This window comes from Cervus canadensis, chromosome 28 (genome assembly GCF_019320065.1).
Source record: "Cervus canadensis isolate Bull #8, Minnesota chromosome 28, ASM1932006v1, whole genome shotgun sequence".
Classification (NCBI taxonomy): domain Eukaryota; kingdom Metazoa; phylum Chordata; class Mammalia; order Artiodactyla; family Cervidae; genus Cervus; species Cervus canadensis.
Window position 1 is genome coordinate 18,478,234 of NC_057413.1, and position 24,313 is coordinate 18,502,546.

At 42.1% G+C, this 24,313-nt stretch overlaps 1 protein-coding gene across 1 annotated transcript; it reads left to right on the top strand.

Annotated features, from left to right (window-relative positions):
• The first annotated feature begins 4,652 nt into the window (after positions 1-4,652).
• On the top strand, positions 4,653-24,047 carry NRSN1 (neurensin 1). Its single transcript, XM_043449979.1, has 4 exons — positions 4,653-4,834; positions 6,509-6,581; positions 11,878-12,075; positions 22,395-24,047. Exons 3-4 carry the CDS (start codon positions 11,887-11,889, stop codon positions 22,791-22,793), a joined length of 588 nt encoding a protein of 195 aa, XP_043305914.1. The 5' UTR covers positions 4,653-4,834; positions 6,509-6,581; positions 11,878-11,886; the 3' UTR covers positions 22,794-24,047.
• Positions 24,048-24,313: the final 266 nt, after the last annotated feature.

Here is a 24,313-nt window from a genome sequence, read left to right on the forward strand (position 1 = left end):
GCCAAATAAATAAATAAATAAATAATTTAAAGTAAGTTGTTTTTATATACATATATACGTCTCAGTTCATTGTATTTTCCTTTACTGTGCTTCACAGAGTTACATTTTTTACAAACTGAAGGTTTGTGGCCACCCGTCATCAAGCAAGGGCATCAACGCCATTTTCCGATAGGCTTTGCTCATTTGGTGTCTGTGTGTCACATTTTGGCAATTCTTGCAATATTTCAAATTTTTTCATTACTATTACATGTGTTATGGTGATCTATTATCAGTGATCTTTTTTATGTTACTATCACAAAAAGCTTATAACTTGCTAAAGGCTCAAATGATGGTTAGAATTTTTCAGCACTAAAGCATTTTAAAATTATTTTTATTTTCAGATATAATGCTATTGCACACTTAATACATTACAGTATAATATAAATATAACTTTTACATGCACTGGGAAACCAAAAAATTGCTAGGATTCCCTTTATTGCTATAATTGCTTTGTTGCAATAGGCTGGAAGCAAATATGCAATATCTTCGAGGTGTGACTATATGCAAACTGAAATATTTGAAAGAGAAAAAACTGCTCCATCCTGTCACCCACCCCCACTCACTCAAGGCTGCACCCTCTGTCCACACGAATCTGTAATGATTTCCTGCAAAGAGGGAGGCTGGGTCTCAGAACTGACCAAACAGAATTTTTCAGCCCAGGCCAGGATTTCAGAAAATGTGAAATTTGATCCTGATCATTGGGAACCTGCCATCATGGTGAAGCAGAAAAAAGCAGACAAGACATCTGTTCTGTCCAGGAACACAGAGCGCATACTAATCACAAGCTACCGCCTGGTACAGAACGCTGCGGCCTTGGCGTGGCAGGCTCTCTGCCAGGCAGGCAAAGACTGACCAGGCTGCAGTCAGCCCAGGAGCAATTGAGGCCACCACCAAAGTGTCCAGTGGCTGAAGGTTCTGCCTCTCATCAGTGAGTAAACAAATTATATGGAGCCCCTTCTCCATCCTCCTAAGGATCCAACATCCTAGGAACAAATATGAGAACTGAACCTGCAAGCTGATTCTTCTGCTTTTTTATTCCCTAAGCCTGTCACAACACTCTCTTCTCTCCTCCATTTATCCAAAACCTATCAACCTGTCAAGGCTTATCTCCAGATCCCATCATTCACTTACTAATTTATTCATTTACCATAAATGAGTGCTCAGTTTTTACAAATTGACGGTACTAGTCATAGTGTAGATTACATGGTGGATGGGTAAATTCTTGCTTCAGGAGTTTACAAGCATAACAAGGGAGAGTAAATAGATAAATAAATAATGCCAATGCAAGGCAAAATGGTTGTCTGAGGAGGCCTTATAAATAGCTGAGAAAAGAAGAACAGCTAAAGGCAAAGGAGAAAAGGAAAGATATACCCATTTGAATGCAGAGTTCCAAAGAATAGAAAGGAGACATAAGAAAGTCTTCCTCAGTGACCAATGCAAAGAAATAGAGAAAACAATAGAATGGGAAAGACTAGAGATGTCTTCAAGAAAATTAGAGATACCAAGGGAATATAAAGGACAGAAATGGTATGGACCTAAAAGAAACAAAAGATATCAAGAAGAGGTAGGAAGAATAAACAGAAGAACTATACAAAAAAGATTTTAATGACCCAGATAACCATGATGTTGTGATCACTCACCTAGAGTCAGACATCCTGGAATATGAAGTCAAGCAGGGCTTAGGAAGCATCACTGCGAACAAAGCTAGTGGAGGTGATGGAATTCCAGTTGAGCTATTTCAAATCCTAAAAGATGATGCTGTTAAAGTGCCTCATTCAATATGCCAGCAAACTTGGAAAACTCAGCAGTGGCCACAGGACTGGAAAAGGTCACTTTTCATTCCAATCCCAAAGAAGGGCAACACCAAAGAATGTTCAAACTACCGCACAATTGTACTCATCTCACACACTAGCAAGACAATGCTCAAAAGTCTCCAAGTCAGGCTTCAACAGTACATGAACTGTGAACTTCCAGATGTTCAAGTCAGATTTAGAAAAGGCAGAGGAACCAGAGGTCAAAATGCCAACATCCATTGGATCATTGAAAAAGCAAGAGTTCCAGAAAAATATCTATTTCTGCTTTATTGACTACGCCAAATCCTTTCACCGGGTGGGTCACAACAAACTGTGGAACATTCTTAAAGAGATGGGAATATCAGACCACTTGACCTGCCTCCTGAGAAATCTGTATGCAGGTCAGGTAGCAACAGTTAGAACTGGACATGGAACAACAGACTGGTTCCAAATCGGGAAAGAAGTATGTCAAGGCTGTATATTGTCACCCTGCTTATTTAACTTATATGCAGAGTACATCATGTGAAATGTGCTGGAAGAAGCACAAGCTGGAATCAAGATTGCAAGGAGAAATATCAGTAACCTCAGATATGCAGATGACACCACCCTTATGGAAGAAAGAGAAGAATAACTAAAGAGCCTCTTGATGGAAGTGAAAGAGGAGAGTGAAAAAGTTGGCTTAAAGCTCAACATTCAAAAAACTAAGATCATGGCATTCTGTCCCATCACTCCTCATGGCAAATAGATGGGGAAACAGTGGAAACAGTGACAGACTTTATTTTCTTTGGTTCCAAAATCACTGCAGATGGTGATTGCAGCCATGAAATTAAAAGACGCTTGCCCCTTGGGAAAAAAGCTATGACCAACCTAGATAGCACATTAAAAAGCAGATGTTACTTTGCCAACAAAGGTCCATCTAGTCAAAGCCATGGTTTTTTCCAGTAGTCATGTATGGATGTGAGAGTTGGACCATAAAGAGAGCTGAGCAACCAAAGAATTGATGCTTTTGAACTGTGGTATTGGAGAAAACTCTTGAGAGTCACTTGGACTGCAAGGAGATCCACCCAGTCAATCCTAAAGGAAATCAGTTCCAAATATTCATTGGAAGGACTGATACTGAAGCTGAAATTTCAATACTTTGGCCACCTGATGCAAAGAACTGACTCATTGAAAAAAAAAAAACCCTGATGCTGGGAAAGATTGAAGGCAAGAGGAGAAGGGGACAACAGAGAATGAGATGGTTGGATGGCATCACCGACTCAATGGACATGAGTTTGAGTAAGCTCCTGGAGTTGGTGATGGACAGGGAAGCCTGGTGTGCTGCAGTCCATGGTCTCACAAAGAGTCAGACACAACTGAGCAACGGAACTGAATGCAAGGCAAAAGTAAAAGTAGCAGTACAAGACAGGTAAGGATAGAGATTTCCATATATGTGTGTATATATAGTCAAAATAAAGAACAATGAATCATACTCAAGCATATCAAAGAACACTGTATGAAAAAGAGGCTGGTCATGCTAGGACCAAATGGGCAGCACTTGGAGACACAGATATGTTGGGGAAAGCACAGAAAACCACTGAAGTAAATAAAGGGAAGGAAGGAGGTGCAAGCTGTGTTTGAAGAACACAGAATATGTTCAGTGAGATGAGAAATGAACTTGGAAGGCAAGCCATGAAATCTAAGGTTACAAAGGCAGGCTGAGGCCAAATCACAGCTTCCCTCTGGAAAACAGCTCAGGAGTCTGCAACCTCACCTGACCTCTCTTCTCCATGACTTTCCAAAATGCTTCTGTTTGTATCTCTCCCTTTGTGCTCTAAATGGCAGACACTCAATAAATGTGTGTTGAATAATGAATTAATAAGATAACCACTGGTAAATGTTTCTATGTAATATAACTCAGGGAAATTGTGCAGTGTGTTGGAAGTGAACACTTAGCTTCTTCAAAATGATCTTCTCTGTTCCCTAATGCTTGTTAAGCTGATAAATAAAAACCATGGTTTGTACAAGGCAAAATAATGCTGATAATTCACATTTTAAGGACATCTTGGCATATGTAACTGATATCTTACTTTATCTCACTGATTCAAGTCACTTCAGATAGAAAGAACTCCAAAGGGACATAGAAAACACTGTGCAAATATTGGATGTTATTTTACGTGTAGAATGGCTGTGCAAATATTAACTATTTTAGTGATCATTTTCATCACAAGCCACTTACCAGGGGTCTGCAGAAAGTCTCATGAAGCAGGGGTCGTTGTATTTATATGCTAACCTGCCCACACCTACACACATTTTTCTGAGGTGCTCACAGGTAATTTTCTAGGGTGCTTGCCTTCGTGTATTTGTGTGTTTTTCTTAAATATCATCATTTAAATCATTTTCTTCATCATTCTTCCGCCTCATCGGGGTCAGGGACAAGAGGAGACACTGAAAGTGTCCAACCGCTGACAGAAGTGAGGTTCTCTCAGGTGGGCAGCGCTTCGCCAGCCGCGCAGTTCCTCACCTCGTGTCTCATCAAAGACAAAAAGAATAGGCTCCGGAGAAGCCTCTACCAATGGGGGTGGTGTGAGTCTGCCTCTCCGACCATCTAAAAAAATACGCATGTGGAGCCTGCTAGGTCCATTCATGGTGCTGGGCAGGAGAAGAACACTGGACAAGGTAGAGAAGGTGTCCGGCCCCGCGCTTGCACAGGGCACGGGACCCCGCCTTCCAGAAGGCCCAGGGACCACCCGACCCCGGACGCAGGCAGGAAGCAGGGCTGGCCAGTCCAGGCCCCGCCCACTCGCTGCACATCCGCGCCCCTTCGGCGGCGGCGGCGGCGGCTGCGCGGGCCTCGGCTGCGCGGGCACGCGGGACGCCCAGCTGTCAATCACGCGCAGGGCTGAGTTCGGCGAGGCGGGAGCGGCGGCGGCGGCGGCGGCGGCGGCGATGGGACCCCAGCGAGAGATCTGCGGCTAGCTGGCTGCATTTGCTCCACGGGTCAGGGGATCGCAAGGGGGCAGGTAAAGCCTTGCGGAGCCCAGGGGTGAGGTTTTCTAGGCTCGGTTTGTCTTACTCCCTTCTCCTCCCTTTTTCTTTCCTTCCTCTCTCCTCATGCACAAATATTCATATTCTCTGTCTTTCACACACGCGCGCGCGCGCACACACACACACACACACCTAATTCGTCTACGTTTATTATATGGGCACAAATCTCTATGAAATCCATGCATGTTAAAATCCACCAATACGTACAAATTAGGAGTAACCAACTCCATTCTTTGGCTGTTTGTGGTTTATGTTATGTAAGAATTTGGGAGGTATACAGGGTGAACTCAGGAGTTTCTTTCCTGTGAGACAAGAAAAGTTGTAATATTAGATGAGAGTAAAAATATATGGATTTGGGGTTTGCAAAGCTGAACTGATTTCTTTTCCAGGCTGAATGTATCCGCCCCTTGCCCTTTCCTCTCCTTCGCCTTATCTGAAGATGTTTGAGTTTTTTATATGATCTCAGCACCTACTTCTTTGTGTTGTTAGAATGGGGCATTGGGTGCGGGTCCGACCAAAGCTGATGACCTCAAAGAAAACAGCTGGAGTTGAACAGCTTTTATTTACTTAATTGGTTCCTGGCTCTGTAGCAGAAATATGTTCAGCACCTTGAACAGCTCCTTGGGCTCCAGACCAGGCCAGCCTCTGGTGAAGGGCATGTGTGGAGTCGGTTTTTTTCAAAGAAAGAGAGGTCGGTGACAGATAAAAAGAAGGATCATTTAATGAGAGAGAGAGGCACGGACGAAAGACAGACAGACTTGTTTTCTGTTACTTATCCAGACCCTGAAATACAATAAAATTTCAGGACAAACTAATGTCTTGAAGAAGGTTGGTTTGGGCCATGGTACATACAAAGTGAACCAGGAAAATATTGAAGACAGTTTTTCAGGCCTCAGCCATGCTTACACACCTCAAGCCTTTGAGATCCTCCTGAAGATGGATGGGGAACTGTTCATCAGAAAGAATTCTTAACGCCTCTTGAGAAATATAGCCCCAGTTATTATTTTCTTTCACATGACTAGAGTAATGTAGGAAACCAATAGCTCCAGAGCTGGCAATGGCTTTTTAATTAAATCTTGCATGGGCACCTGCTTTTCTTAGGCAGATGAAAAGTAAAATGATCATGATAGGAAGAAAATGGATATAGGAGTAAAAAAATCGACCTCATGAGTAAATCATCCAAAGAGCCTTAATAAGTCTAAAATGCATGTAAATAGATTAGAAAACACAATGGCTATAAGATTATTTTACATTATAATGGAACAGGCACCAAAGAGATCAAATCTGGAGTCTCTATCGGAAGCTAGTAATCTTTTTCTTTAGACTTTGTAAAACACAACTGAGTCAGCCTAGTTGGTATTATTGACTGCATGGAATAGAATTATATCAAAATAAGAATATATTTATATAATGTGTTATAGTTTACAGATCCTTTTCATTTACATTATCTCCTTTATAAACTCTCATGAGAGCCCATTAAAAAGTTATAAAATATGTTGTACTTTTGTAAAAAGAAAAAAACTATCTCTGCTCTTGAACAGGAAGTCCTTTGTTGATGTTAAATGATTCCTTACAAGTTATAAAAATGACTTATGAAATTTAGACTTTTATCTGGATCACATTCTGCAGAGATTTTTATTCTTAACTAGGTTTGAAGAATGAGCCATTAAAAGGAAAGGTCAAAGAGTAAACAACAAAAAGAGGAAGAGGAGAATTTCAAAGGTAAGACTCAAACTTTGTCACATGTAAACTGGTAAGCACCTTGTGGTCTGCACCTCGATAAAGAAGTTTAGCATGAATATGGATTCTTTTGCTCTGTTCATTTTGGTTTGGACTTTATTTTATCTAACTTAAAAATACATCTCAAAGAGGTAAAATAATAAGATAACTGCATATCATTATCTCCCCTCCCCCTTTAAAAATTATAAGAGTGACTGCTTATCTACTAACTTAGAAGGAATAAAAATTAACACTGGAGAGCCACGATCTCTACCACTGTCCCAGGACAATGAAGTATCTCTGAATGAACCACTGTTCATTAGTAGAAACACATTTTCAAGTTTTAAGTTCATGCTTATATAATTCCAGAATGCCTGATTTAAAAGTGAAAAAGCTGTTAGCAGGCTTTCATGCCATCCTGCATCCATTCTGAGTCTAACTGATTCTTTTAAGTGAATTGACCTTTGGTGTGGTATTGGATAAATTATCTAAACCAGCTACGTGCCTATACCTTGCATCTGTGGCCCAGAAGTGGCTCTAATGAGAACTTCACTCTCATTATCTCAGAATGATTTTATGGGAGAGAAAAACAGTATGAAAAATTGAATGATCTTTCCAAGAGAATAAAAAGAACAAGGCCTGTGCCTGGCTTCACAGCTGACTCACACATAGAGCCATGGGAAAACACTCATCCTTTTTTGGGCCTCAATTTTCTGCCTCTCTTCTCTCAAGGAGACCATGAAGACAAGTAATATAAAGTCTCTGGAATTCTTAAGGCTTCATGAGGCATAAAACCTTATTTCTATTTTCATGACTGTGAACATTTTTCAAGTAAAATAAAAAGTAACTGCTCCTATTAGACTGAAATTCAAATTTCCAAAAACTGATGTCTAGTGTAGTGGCACATATAAGGATCATGGTAACACATGCATGGGTTTGTTTGCTGAATAGTCATTCAAGGGATTCTCAGTATTTATCCTTCTTCCTGCTGCAAATACCTCATTTCAGTGCCCATTTTGTTGCACATACTACTTCAGAAGTGTTTCTTCTTCTAGCCCAAGGGTCAACTGAGAGCAAAATGTTGTGCCCCACTCATCTTTGTAACCAGCGTCTCACATAATCTAGCATATAACTAGTGCTTTAAAAGCACCGAAGGAAAGGAGGAATGAAAAATCAAGGACCACTCAGACCATCATTCACACCAACTCATCTAGAACTCTGTGCCAAGAAATTTCAAAATAGTAAGCAGGATAGAAAATGTCCCTGGCCTCAAGAAGTTTTCAGTTTATCGTGTATACAGTCTATCAGACCATCAGATAAACCACATCACAGAGGACTGGGTAGTAACAAGAGCTATGAAGAGAAACAAATCTAGATAAGGGGATAGAGAGTGATAGAGGGCTGATATTTATTGTGCTCACTGTAGAAAGCCTCTCAGAAGAGTTGGGGAGTGGGGGCAGTTAATGAATGATTCTTCTGTCTCTATGAGTCCCTGGTATATAACAGGTAGGCTATGTTGCTAAGAATTGAATATCCACTTACTGTACAACAGCTAAGATAGATACCAGATACAAGAAAAAGAAGAAGACTATGGATGTATCCTCACTTATCTGCACCCAGAAAGTCCTTCTGGAAAAATGAAGGCAGTTCCCCCTCCATAGATGACCAAGTAATCAGACACTAATGTTGCTTGTGCTCCATCATGAAGGCCATGCTGGCAGTGAGGATGCAGCAGGCTCCTCCAAAATGTGTATGAAATGAATACTCATAAGGACCCACTTAAATACACTATCAGAGAATATTTTCACTCACCTCCCCTATGCATACACTTCCTGGGATATTAAAGCTTTCTCTAAAGAAAGGAGCTCCTTCAGCATCCATCACTTAACAACAGCCATAGATTTAACATTACTGTTTTTGCTGATGCTAATATACCTATCAAAACACAAACCAGAATCCTCATGAAATCTTACTCATTAAATAAATGCTGAGACAAGCTAAAGTGCCTTTGCACATACTATTGCTTTCTTCTCAATCCTACTTTATCATGTAATCATCACTCAGCTTTTAAAGTGATGTTGTGAAGTGACCTTGTGTATCCTCTTTATAATATTGGAGGTGTCAATCAACCAAGTATAACTAACATTTTCTATACTAGGACAAAAAGTTACTGACTTTCCTATGAGGAATATAACTCTCTGCTGAGATTTTTTAGGTGCAAAGTTTCTGCTATAACATGTTATATTTTAAAATTCATGTTCTACCAAGTGATCCATCTCCTATAAGAGTGAATCTCAACAAATTTTATGTTTGGAAAGATGTATGAAACCCAGGGACTACCTCTACTGAAATAACATTAAACAAACACACAACTGTTCAGTCTCCTGAATACCAAGTAACTAATCTAACTAGCAGCTTATATGCTCTTTTAAACTGAAGCTCCATGCATACAATAATAAAGCAATCTGACAACCAACCATTCAGAACTTGGGAGGAGGAAAATCCCTAAACCTAGTTATTTATCCAACAAAAATCAACTCATTCTGTAAATTCATGGCCAAAGACTCCTGAAAATTCTACATCTAGAAGGAATTAGAGGTCATCAGGTCCAGCCACCTTATTTTAAGGATGATGAAACCATAGCCCAGGGAGGTTACCAAGCTTGCCTAAGATGTCAGTACCAGTAAGTTGCAAATCAAGAACTAGCATTAGAGCCCTTTCTCTGCTCCATGTGGTTGTCATAGCCAAAGTCACATCCTTGCACTTTCTATGCCCAGAGAAGAGAATAAGACTCCTTGGGATTTCTCTTCTGAAATGTATCTAACATCACTGAAAATCCATTCTGACTTAGAGTAGAGCCATCTATCACTCAGGCTCAAAAGCATTTGTTTTATGACATCTTCTCTCTCTTTTATGATGTTACCCATGTCGTGTTTAGCCAAGCTGGGCTGCTGGGTCTCATCCTCTAAAGCAGAAACATTTAACCTAGGGCACTGGGAACAAGCTGTGCAGGGGAGGACTCCAGGATGTCACAAGGTCCTGCTCTGCACCGAAGCTAAATCCTGAGAAAGGACAACTTCAGCATCACAGGAAAATAACTCTTACTATTGTTATGAGGGACTTTTTTTTACACCTATCATATCTATTTTTGGCCTTTTTTAATGTTAAAGTCTCTACTGCTTTATAGAAAACCTGAACATATGTATTTGTATGAGCTGGTTCTGATTATGCAAATCTGTTAATCAATCCATACTCCTGTTGATCGTTTTGTCATCTTTCATCTACTCCCTGACTCATATAACCTTTAGTAGATAACTTTTCTATGCCTCAATTTCCTCAATGACAAAGTAGACTTAGTAATACTAATCCCATCTTCCCTTGACTGAAAGCTTATTAGAATGTCTTAGAAGAAAGTGCCTTTAAAACTATTCTACTTCTATACCATTAGTAATAGGCTCTTATTAATCATCTTCGTTGTGTAAGCATGAAATAAAAGGTACTGAAGAGGTCATCCTAGCATTTAAAATATGAAAACTAGGTTAACAAAAGAATTTGGTCCATTAGATGTTATTGCTCTAATCAGGCAAAATACCCTCTGAAATCTTGATATTGTTACAAAATAATATCCTTCTGAAATGTTAAAAAAGCAAGCACACACACAAAAAAATTTATTCGCCTGCTCTCTCCTCCTGGTTGATTTCTTTACAAGGTAATCTGGACCTGAGACAGGAAGACGACACTGGAAGGCAGGCGCTAAACTTGACACTGACCAACACTTAAAAAGATGAGGTCATCAGTCACCATCAGTGACACCTGTTTGCATCATTTTTCTAAGATCAGGGCCATATTTTCCTGAATTTGACAATTTTTAACCAAAACCCACTTGTGGCTGAGGGCATACAGTTACAAGCTATTCTCAAGGGTTCACTTTGTGGCTATGGGTCAATGAATCCCTTGGTTCAACTTTGATTTTAGCCCCGTGATTATATCCAACCAAACTAAGTGGCCACACAGGAACACTTGCTAGAATTTTAGATTAAGTTTTTCTTGTATATAAACAATACTGCTTTGGTTTCATGACAAGTAATTGAAAACACTTAATGTGTCTTTTTATTGTCTGGATTCTATAACATAGGCCCTGAGAGACCCTGGTCTAGCAGGAAGATACCTTTGAATATTGTTCCTTGCTTTGTCACATTGAGACAGGGAAAACCATCTAGATTTTAAAACTCTGTCCACAATGGGAAAACCATCTAAAGGATAATCAAAAAATCTAAAGAAGTATTTCACATTTCCAGCTACCTGTTGATCTGCTTATATGGAGATCAGAAAACCAAAGAAAAAACAGAATGAGAATTCTCTCACCAAAATTTCTGTCCTTCAGTTATTCCTTGTTTGTTTGTTTTGCCATGTATTAATAACCAAATGCCTCTCTTTAAGGTCAAATTAGATCAAATTAAATTGAAATTTCCATCTGAAGAAGGCAGCATCCTAAACAACCTACCCAGAGCTTAGTTTCATTAAACAGTTACCTGAATTTTTATTTATAGTAGACACTAAATGGAAATAGTAAAAAGTAGGTCTATTCTCTACATTACGCTCTAGCATCCCACCTAATCAGATGTATCAACAAATAACTCCTGAAATATCTGGAGTTAGAGTCAGTGAGGTGTTAATTATTGACCAAGCCAGTTGTGATTAATAAAGCATGAAGCATAAACTGCTCAGCAACTTTTTAATGACGCTTCTGTACAACTTGACAATTGTTAGAACAAGATACATGAGATCCAAAGGCAGAATTTCAAATTGCTGTGTAACACCATGTAGCTTCCACAAGGGAACATAGTTAAGCATTGAAGAGGACAGTCCAAGACAAATTTCACCTGTAGCAAGTGAGAGTGCCTGCTTAATTCTTTAACATGGAAGTGTAAACACTACTGGATTCTAAGAGACTGAAGATTTATTGTCAAGACAGCTGGAAATCTCAGCTTCCTTGCTGCATTTCTCATGTGCTTCCTGCTTAAATTTTTGCATCATCTCGGGGTGCTGTACTGTTAATGTCTCGTTTCACTTACGGAGAACCAGTTCTGGTCAGGGAGTGTTTGGGGTGATTTTGCATTCAGTAAAGAAGACCAGCTTGGGTAAGAAAGACAAGTCCTTTAAGGTATCTTTTCTGTCCAGAGAAAGAGCATTGTTCAATTAGGCTGACATTACTCAGCCTGGTTCTTATCTTTAATATGCCTTTTGATCCTGAGGCCAGAGCTCATCGGGCTGATGCCTGTGGATGTTGTCATTCCAGCCAAGAAGGATGAGTTCTTGCAGCAACGTCTGTGGGTCCAGGCAGGCACAGGCTGCTACCGACGGCGGGCACCAGCGCTATGGAGTCCGGTCCTACCTGCACCAGTTTTATGAGGACTGTACCACTTCCATCTGGGAGTATGAGGATGATTTCCAGATCCAGAGATCACCCAACAGGTGGAGCTCAGTATTCTGGAAGGTAAGTAAAGAGCATGGGTTTAACTCAGGAAATGGAGAAACCATTTCATACGGTAAGTAATTCAGCTGCAGAGAACTGAGAGGTCTGGGACTCTGTATGCATCCCTCTTGGTGATTCTAAGTGCAGTTTTCTTCCTTAGGAAAGGAGACTGTAAACCTTGGGAAGAAAGCCTCTAAACACAGTACAGTTGTTGATTTTAAGGTGAAATGTAAATAGATATAATTGCCATCATTATTATTTTTGCTACTGTTATTAACGTGCCACATAAATTCACCAACTATGAAAGCCATTCAAAGGCAAAACTTGTTTTAAGCCTCCCCTACAGGTTTGGATGGTATCATTTTAAAAGTTACAATAATTATTAAAAGAAATAGTTGGGTACTGGAGAGAGTTAATGCTGAGGCATAATACAGTGGTCAGTCTACCTGCCCTACTTCTACTAGATATGTGGTCATAAAGTTCTATGAGCTTCAGCTTCCTTGAAAGGTACGAGCCTTGCTGGACAAGAAATTCAGTCATTCAGTATGTAATTAGTGAGCACCTACTCCATTCAAAAAGTTGCAAAGTGCTGGAAATTAAAGCAGTAAATGGGAGAAGAAAAAGTCCCTGCCCTTACAAAATTTACAATCTATCATGGAAAACAGACCATAAACAAATAAACCACACAATAATAGTAGAAAGTAGCAAGTATTGAATAATAGTGGCAAGTGCTATGAAGAGAACTAAATCAGAATAAGAGGCTAGGGAGGGATAGAGAACTGATATTTAGTTATGCTGATCACAGAAAGCCTTTCGAAGAAGATGACCTTTGAACAAGTACCAGGATAAGCTGAGGGAGATCATAAAATTATTTGGCTGAAGGTCATTCTCGGTTGGGAAAATAGCAAGTCCAAAAGCTCTGAAATGGGAACAAGTTTGGTGTGTTTGAAAAAATAGCAAGAGGTCCAGAGGAGGTGGAGGGGAATGAGAGGGAGGAAAGAACAGTTGACAAATTCAGAAAAATGACAGGACACAGATGATTTGTGTGGAGCCTTGGAGGTGATTGTGAAGACTTTGGCTTTCCCCTTGAGAGACACAAGAAGCCACCTGAATGTTCAAGTAGATGAGTGACGCGACCTGACCAATATTTTAGCAAGATCACTGTGGCTATAGCACAGAAAACAAATTACAGAACCACAGAGATAGAAGTAGCTAAATTATTTAAGAGTCTATTGAAGTACCCAGGGGCAAGAGATAATAGTGGCTTAGATTAGGATGGTGTTAATGGAGATGGTAAAATGTAGTCAGATTTAACATGAAGTTTGAAGGCCAGCTAAGACACACTGGTGAATTAGACATAAAAGAAAAAAGAGTCAAGCCTGACTCCAAGACTTGCAGGCTGAGATCTTTAGTGGATGATGTTATAACTCACTGGGATTGAGAACACCAGGAGAGCAGTGGGATGGTTGATGAATCAAGAGTCTGATTTTGGCATTGCCACACTGGCGAGTCAGATACAACTTAGCGACTAAACACCACCACCACAGTGGAGGTGCCTATTAATCATGCAAGTGGAGATCTGCATAAGTATTTAAATATACCAGTCTTCAGCTCCTGAATTGGGAGTCACTGACCTATAGAATGTATATAAGGTACCAGACTAGAAAAGGGCATCCAAGAAGAGAGTACAGACATAAAAGAGAAGAAGGCATCGGATATTCCAATATTTATAAATCAGGAAAAGGACAAGGATGTAGGAAGGGCTACTGAGAAGGTTCAGCTTTAGATGATGCCTCAGATTCCCTCCAGTCTATAATTCTGTGTTTTAGAGATTTCTGATCATCCCCAACTTTCTCCCAAAATATCACAGAAATTTAGACACTGATGCTGACATAAACTTCCAATGTACTGGCAATAGAATTCAACAAGAGGCAAGTAACAAAGTAATGATTATTAGCATGGACTCTGTCCTTGGCTGCTGTTGCTCTGGTTCAGTTGCCCGGTCGTGTCTGACTCTTTGCGACCCCATGGGCTGCAGCACGCCAGGCCTCCCTGCCCTTCACCATCTCCCGAAGTTTGCCCAAGTTCATGTTCATTGTATAGGTGATGCCATCCAGCCATCTCATCCTCTGATGCCTTCTCCTTCTGCCCTCAATCTTTCCCTGCATCAGGGACTTTTCAGTGATCGGCTGTTCATATCAATGACCAAAATACTGGACTTTCAGCTTCGGCATCAGTCCTTCCAATGAGTATTCAGGGTTGATTTCCCTTACGATCGCCTGGTTTGAGCATATTGCTGTGGAAGGGACTCTCGGGAGTCTTCTCCAGCACCACAGTTCAAAGACATCAATTCCTTGGCTGACATGGGTTCAAATCTCAACTTTTTCAGTTAATAGCTATAACCATTACACCAGGTAACTCAGTGGTAAAGAATCCACCTGCTAATGCAGGAGATGTGGGTTTGGTCCCTGGGTCAGGAATGTCCCCTGGAGGAGGAAACGGCAACCCACTCTAGTATTCTTGCCTGGAAAATCCTACAGACAGAGGAGCCTGGCGGGCTACAGTCCATAGGGTCCAAACAGTTGGACATGACTAAGCACGAACATGAGAAACTTGACCTTAATGAGCCTCTAACAGTGATACATATAATACCTACCACATACTTGTGAGACTTAAGTAAGATAACATATGCAAAGAGCTTAGTACAATGTCTGGTAGGTACTCAATAAGCATTTAATGTCTTAGCTCCTATTTTCAGATGTCATACGGAACACTGAGTTCTGAAATAGAAATAAAACTGGAAACTTAGTTAATAAGTGAAATATTGGGTAATACAATGGTTACTATGGTTTACCCAAGACCTCTGTTGATTCAAAATCTTACAACTGTCGGTTCTCTATACTAGAATTGGTCAAGCCAGCTTTTTTATTCTGTACAAGTGTTGAATCCGTACTGGCCTGGACCAATGAAATACATAGCCAAGCTTGGCACATCTTGTATTTACCCAGAGAAGTGGGTGGTTGCTTCTCTATGTGTCAAAAAAACAAATATTTGCCTGACAGGTCTGTTGTGCCAAGAGCCTAAAATGCCTCTGACATACAGAATATTGCAAATGCTGGTGGTTCCAAAGCACTAGTGGCTATACGACTTGTGAAGCTATAAATCCATCGAATAATATACGGGTATGGATTTACAATAAAGAACTCTCAGTAAATTACCAACCCCAGGATTCAGATTTCAGTATTTTCTCTCTTCTGTTTTATACAGACAAGATCCAAAAATATTTGTTCCCTGTTGTACTGGACCTAGTTCAGAGAATAAAACCGAGCAAACATCCATAGCCTTATAGAGGTTATATGCCAGCAAAATCCAAATCCTAAACACATCGTAATCATAAAACACTCAATTGAGAAGCCTACAGTCAACCAGAAAAAGCCAAGAATGGATTGTCTTAGAGACCTCATCTCAACCAAGGGAATACACCAGACACTCCTGGGTTGCCTCCTAGGGGATATAAGGGAACTCTTGCCAGCCAGTAATGTGAGGTACTTTGTATCAACACAGAGAAAGGCACTGATTATGCATGTTTCCATTATGATTCTTCTTTATGTTTTTTTCTTCCATTTCAAACTGCATCTTGTACATAGTTCAAGATGTGGGCTCCCCCTGACCCCTCTTCCACTATAGTGTTGCTAAGGCCACAGGGGTCTCTCACTGGGGCCACACTCACAGAGCCTCAGCAGGTCTCTGCTGTTGAGCCAGCTCCTTAGTGTGGGCAGTAATGGGAGGGGGCTTAATGAGAATGGAGACTGCAATTAATCGGGCCTGAGTTAGAAACTTTATGGGACTTCCCTGGTGGCTCAGATGGTAAAGAATCTGCCTGTAAGGCAGGAAGACTGGGGTTCAGTCCCTGGATCGGGAAGATCCCCTGGAGAAGGAAATGGCAACCCACTGCAGTATTCTTGCCTGGAGAATTCCATGGACAGAGGAGCCTGGAGGGCTCCAGTCCATACAGTCCATGGGGTCGCAAAGAGTCGGACATGACTGAGTGATTAACACTTAAGAAACTTTGCTCTAACCATGGATCAACATAACCTTGTTCCCACAATGCTGTTCTTTTTTTTTTTTTTAACAAATATTTATATGTCCACCATGCACAAGGCTCTGGGTTCAGTTGTGAACACGACACTTCTTCGCTTGTGAATAAGGTATAGCCTTGACCTGACAGAGTTCACAGTCAAATAAGGAAGATGGATGTGTACGGAGATTGTTACAATCCAGTGTGACAGCGTCGCAGTACATACCGGGAGCCCAGGGTTTGGGGCAGGGAGACCCTGATGCAGCCTGGGGAGGAAGTGACTCCACAGAGGCGTTCACAGGAACAGGGGATCCATCCCAAGAGAAAGAAAAGCATTGCAGAAGCATTTGTGAGAGAAGATGGCAGTCTTGGGAGATGCCAACAGTTCAGTGTGGCTGGGCTAAGGGTGGAGCACAAAGGCCAGGAGACGAACCAAGAGAACGACATGGGAATGTATACAAGAGCTGGATCACAGAGACTTTGAAAGGCTGTGAAGTAGAAATGTCTCCAGAACCTTCCAGCTCGATTGAGTACAGTGAGAGGGTAAGGTAATAAATCAAGACTTTCTTGGGAAGGCTGTCTCACAGCCAGGAACAAACAGCCTCGCCCCACCACCACCAGAGCACACACACACCGTGTTATACACATTCTCTGCGCCTCACATTCTAGATGCCTGCGTGACTGCCTCCGGCGCTGCTAGCTTCCCCAGTGCCTACAACTGCTGCTGTCTGCAAAAACCTGTGTGACAAGGTCTCACCTACCCCCTGCCACCCACTGCCTCTGGCCAAGAACCTAACAGGCTGTCGTGGAATTTTTCTTTTTCATCCTTGCACTTGACTAAGACTGCTCCCACTTCATTGTGCAGCAAACAGCCAAAGTACAGCAGGTATGAACTAATAGAAGCAGGCTTCTCGCCCCAATTGTTCTTTCCTCACCCCGGGATTATCTTCCTCTTCAACCCCTATTAGAAATCTCCCAAAGGATGTTCAACAGCAATGGGCAGGTACAAGGCAAGACTGTTTCCTCCCCAGACTTAGTAAAAGTGAAAATGATCCTGGTACCTCTCCTGTCTCCCTAGACCCCCCTCCTTCCTGTTCCAGTCTCTCCAGTTTTCCCCCTTATTCTGAATAAGCTAAATCAGAATTTAAACCTACACCTTGGATTTCTTTTCAAAGACTTGCTAAAATGAATAAGGAAACCCCTTAAGAGAAACCATGTGGTATTATTTTCAAAAAAACATTTTCTCAGGTGGCATGTGAAAAACGGACGAAGAAAGATGAGCCTAGCCAGGGGGACGATCAGAATACTATTGCAATGATATGGGCAAGAGTTAATAGTGCTCTGTTACCATTAGAGTAGGTATGGTGATGGAGAGATAAGAGTGAAGAGAATTTCATGTGGTAGAATTAATAAGATTTAATTATCCATTGACTACCAGCATGAGGAAAGACTCAGTGAATGGGTGGACGGCAGGAATGCAGAGACATTAAGCAGAAAAGAAGGAACATCATTTTGAATATTTGGGGTTTGAAGAGCCTTTGGGACATCTTTGTGTAAATCCTCCCATTGACTATCATAAATATGGGGCTACAGCCCAGGAGAGAAATCTAGACTGGGGTTGGAGATTTGGAACTCATTGGTACATAGGTGGGAGTTGAAACTGTGGCCACAAAATTAAACCCTAGAGAGAACATATTGAGTAAGAGATGTGAGTCAGGGCTGGAACCCTGGGGAACACCAATAATTTAAGAGTTCCTGGCAAAGCAGGTTAAGAGTGAGTTGTTAAAGATGTAGACATGGATGCAGGAGGGAAATGTGTCCAGGAAAACCATTGGTGAGGGTCTTAATAAAGCCTGAGTGCTGAAAATCAATGACTACAGGATATACACATGGAGAAGAAAAACTGGATTTGACAATTAAGAGGTCATCGGTAACCTCAGAGAGAGGGGTTTCAGTGCAATGGTAGAGGACTAAGCTTTTCTGCCAAGGGTAGGAATGAATTCAAGCAGTAGCTAGAGGGGAACGCAGGGTTCTGGAATAGCTTTTGAAGATGGAAGTGATTGAATGTGCTGACTGGCTGGAGGGACAGAGCTAGAGGAACTAGCGGGAGATCCCACTGCCCAGGAGGGCTATGGAAAGTGTACCAGGCGAGGCCTACACGGAAGGACTTGGATCCCAGCCTGGCATCGGTCATTGCTTTGTAAAGCTCCGTGTCCCTACAAGAGGGTCAGGCCAGATGAGTTAGAATCTGCCATCAGTCGGGCAGGGGACACCACTCTGAGCTCACGTGCTGCAAAAGAGAGGTCAGTCACAGCCCTCAGGGCAGACGAGGATGAAGGAAAGCCCGTCTCCACTCTTGCTGCGCGTCTTCTGGATTTCACCTCGAATCCAGATGGCTCCTTTCACGTTTAGCTCCATCCAGCAACTTCCCCCCACACGCTGCTCTTCCCTGCCATGCTGGCTCTGGCTTCCAACAGCCCTGACTGCCTCCTCTCTGCCAGAACAGCTGCCTTGCTCCTGCTGCCAGCTCTGCTTCTTGGAGGAAACTGCATTTTCAGTTTCTCATCAGCTCATAGACGGAACAACGAAGGGGGACATTGATCAAAATAACAGCAGTTTCTTGCTCGCGGCCCCCAGCAGCAGAATTTCTGGACTCCGAGCTCTCCTCCCTGTCCAGTCCTCCTTTCCAGCAGCAGAGACTGGGTTTCCACCGCTCCTCCCCAGAGTCAACAGAGTCATCAGAAGTCACAGCATGAAAACTGCCCATGTGTATCGTCACTCAGTCATGTCTGCCTCTTTGTGACCTCATAGACTAGAGCCTGCCAGGCTCCTCTGTCCATGGGATATCCCAGGCAAGAATACCGGATGGGCTGCCGTTTCCTTCTCCAGGGAAAACTGCCCTTGCTGCTGTCTCTACAGTCAGTCTCTCATCACCAGGAGCGGCCCTTCTCTCTCACTAGGGGTGTTGATTTAACCATCCCACAGCACCCAGCTACTCTGGGCAGCCCCGCCCCCAGCAGCCCTGCAAGACTTTTGCATGACCCCAAACAGAACTGGTTTACTCTCTTAGAACCTTTAAAAGAAAAGCCTGTGTTGCCTTTCTTAAACTCTATTTAATAGAACCTCTTTTCTCTTAGACCAAGGACTACTTCAAGTCAGAGCCATGTCCAGAAACAAATTTTTTGATACTGTATGGCATCACTCCAAAGTTCTTATTCCATTCTGTACACTTAGATGACACCAGGATTACACTGATGTATGTCAGTATCCCTCCTCACCACTATGATGCTCTCAGCGAAGTATTCTGTGTTTTTCCTTCATGTCTACCACCCCAAGCTCTTCCTGATGTGTTTGAACAGGTTTGGAGTCACTCTGGGCACCTCTTTTGGAGATCCTCATTAGACTTGCATGGGTGGCACCCTCAGAATCCTGGGGATTATGTACTATTCATTACGTCATGCTCCCCTCCACAGATGGCAAGCCTCTCTCTCCGATCCTCTGATATAACAGGGAACAGGGGCAAGGCTCAGGGAGGCCAGCCACTTTCCAGTTCTTGAAATGAGCAAGAGTTCTGCCATCTGCAAGGCATAGTTTGCCTTTTAGCTTCTGACTGATATTCCAAGAGTGGATTTTAATCTATAAAACACTGCTCAGTTGAGGAGCAGACTGCTCTGAGAATCAATCACCTGGCTCCAAGTTCAGCAGTCTGGTGGTTTAAGCTAGTCAGTCAGGAATATTTATTGGGCGCAAGACTAGTCTGACTGCTGCAGAGAGACGGGACAGAAATAGAAGACAGAGCGCCCTGGCCTCCCTTGCTCTTAAGAACCTTAGAAACGAAGATGGATACGTTTTTGCTGCCCTCAATTTTGGAGAATTAGTGCCAGTTCTTGAGGAGGGAGGTAATTTAGTGACATATGAAGCATGTCACCATGGATATTTAAGTTAATTTAGTTTGGGCATTCAGAATTTTCCAACATGAGTCATTTTTTAAACATTATAAATAACAGTTAGTCTTTGAAGGTGAACTGATTTGCCACCATTCTTGGAAAAATGTAGAAAGCCATCCAAAATGTGATATTTTACAACCCAATTTTTTTCCTGCAATACTTGTATCTTATGTAGAATACTTCTTTTTTTTTTTTTCAGAAGACTGACTCTTGTTTTTCAGTTTCTTTACAATATTACATAATGGAAATTTGTTGATATATGGTGACTAAAACTCTATTGTAATTTTTTAAAAGATAGTAGAAGGTAATGTACAAAATATCAATTGGTGAAGTCTCATGGAAGAATGAAAGTGGGAAGTGGGGCTTAGAAGTCACACAGACCTGGTAGAGTCCAGTCACACCCCCTGCTTAATAAGGGGACTTTGAACTATGTTTCTTCAACCCTATAAACCTGTTTCTTATAGGTGAAATAGGGATAAAAATATCTATATCTCATGAGATGCTGGTGAGGATTAAGTGAAAAACAGTGCCTGGGTCATCATCAGTGCTCAATATCATTAGCTCTCCTCCCCTCTTTGTTAGAGTGATGGATTTGCAAATGTTTTCCTTCTGTTATCGCAACTTTCTACTAAAGAAGTATCTAATAATGTGTATTTCCTTGAATTATAATAAGTAAGTTAGACAAATATACTTTAGATGTTCAAGATTAAATTGTGTTATGCATTTGGTTATTTTTTCCAACCTTGTTATTCTAACTAAAAGCAATTAGGAATAGGAGGAAATGAAAAATGTGTTTAAAAAATAAGCTATATTAGCTGTTCTTTATCCCAAGTACTGACAGATTGTTGCAATGCTCTTGCCAATGTAGCATAATTTTACAAGAGGCACATTTCCAAATAATAGTAGTAATAGCTACTTATTGCAATGCGTGACTTAGCCAGGCCCAGGGCTGAAAGCTTTCATGCATGGTCTCATTTAGTCCTCACAACTTTATGAGGTAGGTACTATTATCATTTATCATTTTATAAATGGGAAAGTTAACAAGAGTGTTTAAGTGACTTTCCTTCTATGATTCAAGTACTAGTTGGCAGTGCTGGAATCTAAGCCTGAGCCTGTCCATTCCAAACCTCTGAACTTAAACCACCAAATGGTGTATCACTCTCCATCTTCAGCGGGTTACATTTTATTAGAACTTGAGCTCATGCAGTTTCATCTCCATCTGCTGCTCTTAACGTTTCTCAACCTCTGCACAAGTCCAAACAGCTACATGTTCGAGGAGAAAGAGCACTGGCCTGGGGGTCAGACCTGTGGCTTCTAGCCCGCCCTGTGCTACTCACTACCTGTCCTCACTGTCCCTCCTTGGGGAAGTGACCTGCCCTCCGTGAGGCTACATTCCCTTGCCTTTAACTGGTAATCATGGTTCTTTCTCCACCAACTTGGAGAAAGGGCGAGGTGTTACACACTGTCAATGGCCTCCAGCCAAAATCACCAGGAACACACTTCTGTGTTGAACAAATTGAGTGTGTTGCTCATCACAGTGAGAGAAAATGACACCAAAGGGCACTTCAGTAAGAGAATGTGAGAAAGGATCAAAGGGTGTGGGCTTTGGTTGGGTGATTTGAGGGGGGTGGGGTAGGCATGGGGGACTGAAGAGTCTGCAGGAGCCAGTGTTTACTTTGGATTATCAGGGACAATTCTATGATTAGGTATCTTAATAAATCTTATCTATCCCAAGCGCAGACTAGAGTGAGACTAAATAAAACTGTAATTGGTAAAGAATCAACAGTCATTTATATTATGCAGGATGGGAAGAGCATGGTATTTTCTGGTTTGTAAATGACCTTGTTTTTGTCTGTGTTTAGACAAAATTATGAAGTGGTTTTGGTTTGTCTCACTTCATCATGAGCACAGAATGAGCTTGTCTGATGTTGAGGTTCTGCGAGGTTGATTGTGCCAACAGAACAACATGGCACCCATGGGGTTCCCAGGCCAGCTTCTGGTGGGTAGAGTGACGCCAGCTCTTAGGTATGGGGCTGTTTTTCTTTTGCTCAAGACCAAATGAGACAACATAAGCCAAAGGGGCTTTGTCAGTTGCAAAGCATTGGACAAACAGAAAACTCAAAGGAAAAATCAAGTCAGTGATGCAGTACCTGGTTGGTATCAAAATCAGAAAGGTCCTTCTTTCATCTTCTTTTTTAAAAAGAAAATTTTGTAGGCTTCCAACTGGGAAAAATCTCTCCTCTCAAACAAGACCCATCCTGCCCTGGAGAGCTGAAGTGCCACATCCACTCAATCTTATTTGTGTCTTTCTCTAGGTCGGACTCATCTCGGGCACAGTCTTCGTGATTCTCGGATTGACTGTCCTAGCAGTGGGCTTTCTTGTGCCCCCCAAAATCGAAGCCTTTGGCGAGGCCAATTTCGTGGTGGTGGACACGCACGCTGTCCAGTTTAACGGAGCCCTTGACATGTGCAAGCTGGCGGGCGCCGTGCTGTTCTGCATCGGGGGCACGTCCATGGCAGGGTGCCTGCTGATGTCGGTGTTCACAAAAAGCTACTCCAAAGAAGAGAAATTCCTTCAGCAAAGGTTTAAAGAACGAATCGCAGACATCAAGGCCCACACGCAGCCCATCACAAGAGCTCCCGGCCCAGGAGAAACAAAGATACCAGTCACTTTGTCCAGGGTTCACAATGTCCAGCCCTTAGCGGCAACCTGAAATCTTTTCCACCCAACCCTCCCCTCTCTAATTTACACCCAGTGTTGCAAGGGAGCAGGCATTTGGGAGACGACAAGTCTTTGGCTTTGACCTGCCCCAGAGCTATGCTGGGCAGTGGGCAGAGTGATGACTGAGCTCAGGCCCATTCCATTCAGCGGCCCTGGGGACGCTTGACGCAGTGGGTCAGCGTGGGCACATGCACCCAGCCGCCTAAAGAGGTGCAGCTGGGTGCCCACCAGGAGCTCTCTAGACCTACTTTTTCATACAGTGTGACTTTGTGACATTTTCCGTGTTCTTGGAAAGCGCTCAGCAGTTCAGACCAGCCTACCAATGGCTAGTGTGGTCCATTTTACTTTCTTGTATTGTTTTTTTCTAATTTTCCAACCTTTCCTGTGTGGTGCTGCCTTCTATTCGTGGTCTCACTACATGTAAGATATTGTCGTGAGTGTTCATAGAAAAATCAAATTCCCTGGTTTTGACCCAATCATTGGTCTTTTAGCTCTAACGTAACATGAGTCCTTAAGATCAGAATCAAACTTTTCAGAATTCTCCACAAACTTTTGTTTGTTTTGTTTTCTCCAGTTTTTTCCATTTAAGGAGCTCAAATTGCCAACGCTAGAATCTTGGGAAAGAAATTAGTATTAGGAGAATCTATTTATGCAGTGTCCAAAAGCCCTGAAGTAAAAGTCAAGAAATTCTAGTGCCTATTAGTAACTAGCTGCGTGGTCTTGGGGAAAGCACCTAACCTCCCCAGGCGTCCGTTTCCCCATCTGTAGAATGGGGGTCCTGGTCTGCGATGTCTTGTTTTGCCATGTGTCGTTGTGTGTCCATGACCAAGGATGTTTACAGTGTTCCTGTGGCTATCACCACAGTGGGATTCTTTCAGATCTGGACTCCCAGAAACTTGCCAAGTCAGGATCCTCCATGCCACCCACTTCTAAATATCCAACCCCCGCAGTTTATACAGTGCTGTCATATTTTTATAGAAACAAAAGTAAGCCATCCTCCTCTAAGAAACCCCTGAGTAGACATAAACCTTAAGAGGGTTTTCTTTCTCGAAAAAGACACTTTCTTCTCCTGTAAAGTGTTCATCTCATCCCTTTGCACTTCTATTTAATCTGTGGATTTAAGTCAGACTGAGGAAAACAGAACACGTGATCTTGATACCCTCTCAGAACCTGTGCCACCTTCAAATTCTGTCTTTTTGTTTTTTCCTTTCTTCACTGGATAAATAAAATACGTGAACGAGCAGAACCCGAATTGCCTTGTCATTCCTTCGGTGCGACTGTTTTCTCTCCAACATGTAATTTTCCATTCTGAGGCTGAGTGAGCTCTGCAGGTCCCCTGGTGAAATGGAAGAATAAATGAAGCAATTAGTGCTCTTGTGCACATGGTTTCTTTTGCATTGTCCAGCATCAAACAGGCAGCAGATCAGCATCCTTCACAAGGATCGTTGGCCATGTTTGGGAGAAACTGTTCTAGTTTCCTCGGGTTCTTACCTTCCCTTGGCAATGCCATTT